This window comes from Haliotis asinina, chromosome 6, assembly GCF_037392515.1.
Source record: "Haliotis asinina isolate JCU_RB_2024 chromosome 6, JCU_Hal_asi_v2, whole genome shotgun sequence".
NCBI lineage: Eukaryota > Metazoa > Mollusca > Gastropoda > Lepetellida > Haliotidae > Haliotis > Haliotis asinina.
The window spans coordinates 26236328-26243911 of record NC_090285.1 but is presented as its reverse complement, the minus strand read 5'-3'; the positions used below and the strand labels follow the sequence as shown (position 1 = coordinate 26243911).

Sequence of the window (7584 nt, the reverse complement as noted above, 5' to 3'; positions counted from 1 at the left end):
TACTGTAATCCGTATTTACACGATTTCAAATTGACTAATATGATACGGTATGAAAAATGTATGGACACTAAATTCTAGTATTTAAGGACATACAAAGTTATCTAAACAAACCAGTTAATCTTGATTTATAGATTTGCATAAAAAATGTTTTCCAGAATTCATTTGAGGTTGAAAAAAATTATAAAATCCAATGCATGGCAATATGTGTACGAAACAAACTTACATGTGTGTGTGTGTGTGTGTGTGTGCGTGCGTGCGTGTGTGTGTGTGTGTGAGAGAGAGAGAGAGAGAGACTTAGGAAAACTATATTGCGGATCCTCTTTAAGTAAGAACTTATGATGCAATTGTATAATCATGAAATAGTCCAGTGTATATATTATCAGCGCGATATCCGCCGCACCCTTCTATATAAGCCTTTGCTACAATATACCCATGTTGGGAGCTGTGCTGTAAAATGTATATATATTTACCAACAATTCACTTATTTCATTATCTAACATTGAAATGTTCAATTTTCAGATTTACAAGACGACAAATAATGCAGAGATATACGTTGAACAACTACATTGACCTGAATCCCGTGAAGATGACGTCCCCAACGTGTGAGGACCTTGGTATCCCTACAGAAGCTGAAGATATAGCCTACTCATTTTGTCGGCGCGGTCTCATCCGTAGTAGTGGACTTCATATCGATGGTATCAGGTACGACTCCATGAAGAGCAACCCTTTTTCTCCAGTGTGTATGATCCCAGTCCCAACTCAGTTTGCTCTAGATTCCGGACTCGAACCTTCATTTATCCGGAAACGCAACGAGCGTGAGAGGGAGAGGGTGCGGTGTGTGAACGATGGTTACGAGAGGCTGAAGGAGCACCTGCCTCTAGACAACAAGGAAAGGAGGATCAGCAAGGTGGAGACTCTCCGTGCCGCCATCCAGTACATCAAGCACCTGCAGACATTGCTGGACGACCAGGGGGACACTGTCACCAAGAGAAAAGCCACAGAATCTGATGACAAACCTATCTTAAAGAAACGGGTGAAGAAGGAGAGACAAAATTGACTTAAGTGAGACTGACATTTTGTACAGGGCGAAACGGGCCCCTGTACGAGAGGCATCTAGAAGTGCTAAAATGACAGATGTATTGTATTGTGAACATGTGATGAACGGTGTCCACTGTTTCTGGTATATAACCCCAACAACAATGTGAGGGCGTGTACGCCGACAAAGTAAATGTGGGTATCTACTCCTGTGTATAACGAGGTAGGACTTTCTTACCGTATTGTTGTCTGTCGTTATTTGTGCAATACGTTGTTTTACAAAATAAAACTGCTTTGTTTCAAATGTCTATAAAGTTTTGTTTGTTTTAACAGAAAATGAACTTAATAATAGTATCTCCTAACTGTGCAACACTGACAAATTACGTTTAGATTTAAATCCATCGCCAGCATTCGATTTGATAGCTCGTCCCATTGCCACACTGGCGACCTCCAACACTCGCTCTATATCATTCATTTGCACTGCATGTAGTGAAGTGTTTGTCATCTTAGTTACGCTCAGCACTTTGATAATATTTACCATTTGATTTGATGAAACACTAATGAGGCTGGATATGCTTGGTAGTCATGTTTAAATGGAGACTACTGCAGCTCTCTAGCAGAACATCACGTCACACTCGTGTGTGTTGTGCTATGTATACTTCTTCCTTGTGAAAGGTGCATGTCTGTTTCAAGCAACACATGGAAATGGAACTATGAATATGTCCTAACTGAGTGTTAATGAAAGAATACGTTGTCTCAAACATTCTCATTGTGTTCATAGACAAGGGATACAATTAAATATGATGAAATTCTACACGTATCACAGTGAGTTAATGTGTGTTTTCTATTCTGGAGAATTTTCATGTTTTCAAACTGAAAAGAACTTGTGAATGATTCTGACTTGCCACACCCTGGTCAAGTGAGGTATTCAGAGAGTCCGGTAGTTTATGGTATATACGCGTTTCATGAGCACATCCTTGTATCCCTATATAGTACAGAGAAACGAAACAGACAAGACCTACATTTTTACTACATGTAAGCTATTTCAGTTTTTAATTTTGCATATTGTTTGAGCCATATCTCAACAATTTGGATAATAAATACAGAATATAAATATGCCATTTTCTCGAATTGCATCAAAATACTGCCAGCAAATAGATTATGCTCATTATATGACATAAGAGACATCGGTGACGAGTTTCGTTATATTTTCATCTGTTCTTGGTTTTGCAAAAGAGAAATATTTGTACACCGATATATTAACCGTACGCATATACCAATCTTCTGAATTTTGTTTTGCTATTATCCACTAGAAAGATTGGATGGTTGAAAAATTAGGTCCTTTTATAATATTATGCAAACACTTCCCTAACATGTTAACCAATATCTTATAATTGCCTGTATTTGTTTGGTTGCAAGCATGCCTGTGCTGTGGTTTTATCACTATTATAAAAGGCTTTGCTCTTGTAAAGCCGTGGACCAAGGCCTGAAAGTACTAGTATTAAAGTTCACATCGGTTCCCCTTATATATTTTATGCAAGTGTTGTCAAAGTTATCAAAAAGTTCTGCCTATATGATGAATCATTATCTGATGTGCTAACTGGCAACGGAAAATATTTCAGCGACTATTACGTTTTGAAAACCAGCCAAGAGGAATGCATTACTATAACCTCGTCTCCCGATATAAGTGGCCAGTGTGAAGCAGAGATCTGGCATCACAACACACAGGGAGGTTAGTGGATCTCGCCAGATCAACTGGAGGAACAATGCTGAAATACTCCATCGTGTTATCAGAGAACGTACAGTGTAATGTTTGAGCATTACAAAAAATCTTTGGCAAACCAAGAACAACCCTCGCCCCATGAACAACCTTTATACAGATCCGTGCCACTTACTTGAAGTAATTTCCATAAATGTACATAATAATTCAGTATATCATAAATTTCATCAATTCAAGTTTCGTAAGATCCAAGTCAAATTTCGCACATTTGTAAGGAATTATCTAACCTACGATTGTATAATCTCTGTTATATTTTCCGGTGCTTATTTATCGAAAGGCAACAATTAAATCAATATAGGTACAGTGCCGTGAGCTCCTTTAACATGGTGGCCTATCGGGTTGTGCATTGTGGAGCCATGCGTAAGTTGATAAATGTGACGTCATTCAGTTAGAGTGGTCGGAAAATGGAACTGAAATTATGTGCACAGAGCTTAGATGATTTCACTCTTGTCTGTCAAATTGTACAAAGATCCATTCTGAACTCACACCGAGATAACATGTAAGTCTATATAACTTACATATGTAAGAGACAGAGTATTTACTGGTTTGTGCCTAGTAAATAATCTATTATAAACTTACTCCGGACCACGAGACAACCGCCTATTCTTTCAACCAATATTGCGGGCTTCTCATCATCTTGAGACACTGAATCTGAAACTCCGGACGTCTAACAATATGGCATATTACGCATTTGAATAAATATATGTGTCTCGAAATTTGAAACTACATTTTTAAAGCAAATTGATTTTTTCTTACCATTCAGCAATTTGCAACAGTTAACAGGTTTGCTGCAGTATATTTGTTCCGATGTAATTTCATAACCAGGAGAGATACATTAACATCAGGTTAGCATGTTTGTTGCAAACAAGGAGAACACATGATATCATTTTCACCTTCAAAGATATCATACATGCATACATACATACATGTATGAACCTTTCTTGTGAATCCTGAATCCTGAACAGCATCAAATGAGTCATTTGTCACACATGGCTTTTAGTTGAAGTCAACATATAATACAAAAGTAATACGCCAGGTATTTTAAAGACGCCGGTAGATTCGTGCCATTCTTGATGAACATAAATGTCCTTCCAACGTTGCTTTACTTGATACACTGACGTGTGCACATCTCCTGTGTGTACATCTCCTGTATGTACATCTCCTTACGAAGTAGGCAACATATACCTGAACTTGGCTTCCCGATAGATGTACCAGATTTACAAGTAACATATAACACTAGCATTCACATACTCTTACCGTCTTTTGTAACATATAACACTAGCACACATATACTATTACAATCTTACATTCTGAACTCTAGTTACACTATGCACAGACATATGTCAACGGTATTATTCTCTACAAAACATCGTTCGTTGTAAATGCAAAATCTCCAGCTGGGTGTACTTTTTCAACATATCTATGGTGTAGATGATTTAATTATTACTATTTTAGGTAATAAATAACATACCGAACTAGCAATCATTGGCACAGCTCTATACTAAGGTATACTCTTGTCTTTACACACAGTCCACGCACCATCAACATTTACTTGGAGCTAATAGTCATATTCATAAATGCAATACAAAGGCTATATAACATGGGCGGAACCAGAAATGTTGAAGGGTGGGGGTGGTGGGGGTTCGACCCCCCTGAACACTGCCCTTGACTTTGCAAAAGCGGGAAAAAATCTTCAGTCTGTCTGTCTGTGTCTGTCTGTCTCTCTGTCTGTGCGTGCGCGCGCGCGCGCGTGTGTGTGTGTGTTGTTATCTGCTGCTTGTAGTAAAATTATAGAATATGACTCGGACTTCTAACACATTGATTCCCAATTATTCTTTAAGAGTGGGGAGTATTTGTTTTATTCATTGTTGTTGGTTTATGCATACATGTGTAAAGGTTAACAACCAAGACATAAGGCAGCATGATACTACGGCAGTACATGCACAACTTCCGCATTAAATTAGACTGAATTGGAAATATTGTAGGCTACTGTTCTTACCAAACAAAAACAGCTCACTACTATATCTTTAGGAAAGCCTCGAATCCAAAATAAAAGTTTGTGTCCTTTGTTCACACTTTAAACCAGAATAGTACATAGTAGACAACTTTCTGTTTTCCCATGTTGATTATGCAGTTTACGTATATTTGAATTAAACTCTCCACCTGGCCTGTCGTCATGCATAAATCCCTATTCTCACACGTTGTTCAAACTTTTAGTATTTATGATACGTGATTTAGAAGATTGCCTGTTCTTGTTCTTTTTAAATAATCTTTAAAAATGACATTAGTTAGATACTCAGTATTTGAAGTTTGTTTGACATAAGTACATAGCAACAGAACAGCTATCTAATGATGGCGTCAAGAGAAATAGAACTGCAATATTGAAATGTGTTTATCTATCACGACAGAAGATTGATAAATTCACCCGACGACACTTAAGATAAGGAGACAGAAAATATTATGAATTTGAATCCGGCATTATATTTCAGCTCTAGTGGACACTCAAAAGCCGGAATTATTGAAAAACCTTTTGGAATCTTGTGCCGGAGATATCAGCTTCTATCCTGAGCGCGTGAATAGGGATTACAAAAACAGTGGGAAATGACACAAATTAGCGTTCTAACGTCTTCTTTTCACCATGTGATTCTCAACGAGGTTAAACAGGGTCCACATTTTATCAGCGACCACTTAAAACGGACACAGCATATTGACCAATGAATTTCTGTAGGACAGCGCGCGTGTAATGCACGTGCATGAATGGCGCAAGTGAACTCCTGGGTCACGGTTCGATTCAAGATGGCGGACTTTGTGAAATTCAAACCACCTGCCTTCTTAGCGGCGAGTGTCGGTATCGCATTTCGCCCTTAAATTGATTTAGAGAGCCTGTGTCAATACTATTAGTGATAAACAGGACGATTGGCTCATCAGAGCATTGATCAAATCTTGGTCTTGGTTAATGCTGTACAAACGACAATCTTCACTGTGTCATTTGGGGAGACAGACAGGTTTGGAATGTACAGCCATTGAATGCATACACTTATAGTGAGCTCTCACTAGGCAACAGTCTCAAACCTACCCATTGTATTTCTGGATATATGCTTAAATGGCTTAAATTTGAATACGATTTTGTCATGAACACTGCTGTTTTCATGAAAGTATTTGTTAAAAAATCTTGAACTACAAACTAACTCGAGAATATCTTGTTGACCACATTTTATCTTTAAGGAACGTTTTATGTAACTGTGTTTATTCGTGTATAAGTGGGCCTAGGGCCTGAGAACATCTAATGCCCACACAGAAATCTACCACTTCCGCTACATATATATCAGCGGATAGTTTTACATTATATGTACACCAAATCCTGGTACGTTTCATACACGTCAATAACAAATATTTTCGAAAGTTTACATCTCTTACTTAAATATTGTAGCATGCAGATATGCACTGCCGCCGACCGAGAACGACCAGATAAACCTAACCAAGAAAGCCTACACAGGAATGTGTATTCGGGAGTGCCGTTGTCCCACCTGTCAGTCTGCATGGTTTTCACTTTTCAATGATTTTCGAATGCAAGAAGAATAAAATAATTTGACCTCCAGTTGTACAAAGTGTAAATGGTTGGTCCTTAGTCTGAATTTCTTTACCCATGTACAGTCGAGGGTGATGAGGTGCCCGCGGCAATGGAGATCAATAATAACATTGCTGGAAGAGAGGGTAATACTAATTGTTATAGTATCTATTAGATAGATATAAGGTTAAGACGATATGCCACTGAGTATAGTATGTATAGGTCCATATGCATGCTTTTCAGGAACCAGGAACACCACACCTTACACATGCATGCAGTATATGTTTAAACAGAATATGGAGGCTACACGTGAAAGATGTTTCCTTTTATAAGCCACCATTGTTTACCACTTATTCTTTTCTGACGAGGAGCAACAGTATGGCTTATGTCGCACGGCTTAGTAAGTGGGAAATATTATTTCTACATAATGCTGAAGGGAATTAGGGGATGTGATCCGCCCTGGTTGAATGTTGCTTGTGGGCAGTCTTACACACCACCATCCCACTACGGTAAGCATCATTGTGTAGGCAGTAGTGTGATTATAGATTACCGCCAGTAGGTCTTGGGCAATTCACCGACAGGCATGTATGGTTAACCTGTCCAAATATTGACATGTCGGCACGTGTGGTTACTGTTTACAGTTTGTATCTATTATTCTACTGCTATATGTAGACGTAGAAAGCTTGTGCCCATCACACATCAGACAAACAACACACAGGGTGAAGAATCTTGCAAAAATCTTATTGTACTGCAAACCACAACGACGGACATATCCCACAACTAGATTGGGTAATTGCCAATCTTGAAACAGCAGTCACAGAAACATCTAGGACAGTGTGCACAGGGTACGAGTGTAGCACCAGAGTACGAGTGTAGCATAGAGATGTACTTCATCAGAAGTATACTGACGAAGAAGTCTCTACACGCTGACTATAACCAAACCAGGAAAACAAAAACAAACATGATGAACTGACGCCCTACAGACCATTCATTGTCAACTACTATGTTTACACTTGAGGAAATGTGTGTTGTAACTATCTGACTATCTCTTGTCGCAGGGGACACAAGTTTAATGCAACCTTTCGTGAAGTGCCTTTTATCTGATCCACACTGGCGTCATGCTAAAACACACACACACACACACACACACACACACACACACACACACACACACACACACACACACACACACACACACACA

General features: G+C 38.7%; 1 protein-coding gene across 1 annotated transcript; it reads left to right on the top strand.

Annotated features, from left to right (window-relative positions):
* Positions 1–538: 538 nt before the first annotated feature.
* LOC137288163 (achaete-scute homolog 3-like) lies at positions 539–1057 on the top strand. The gene has a single exon (XM_067820582.1). The coding sequence runs from the start codon at positions 539–541 to the stop codon at positions 1055–1057; it is 519 nt and encodes a 172-aa protein (XP_067676683.1).
* The last annotated feature ends 6527 nt before the right edge of the window (positions 1058–7584 follow it).

Excerpts from the sequence above, each read along its gene's own strand:
- LOC137288163 (XM_067820582.1), top strand. The coding sequence starts at position 539 with ATGCAGAGATATACGTTGAACAACTACATTGACCTGAATCCCGTGAAG.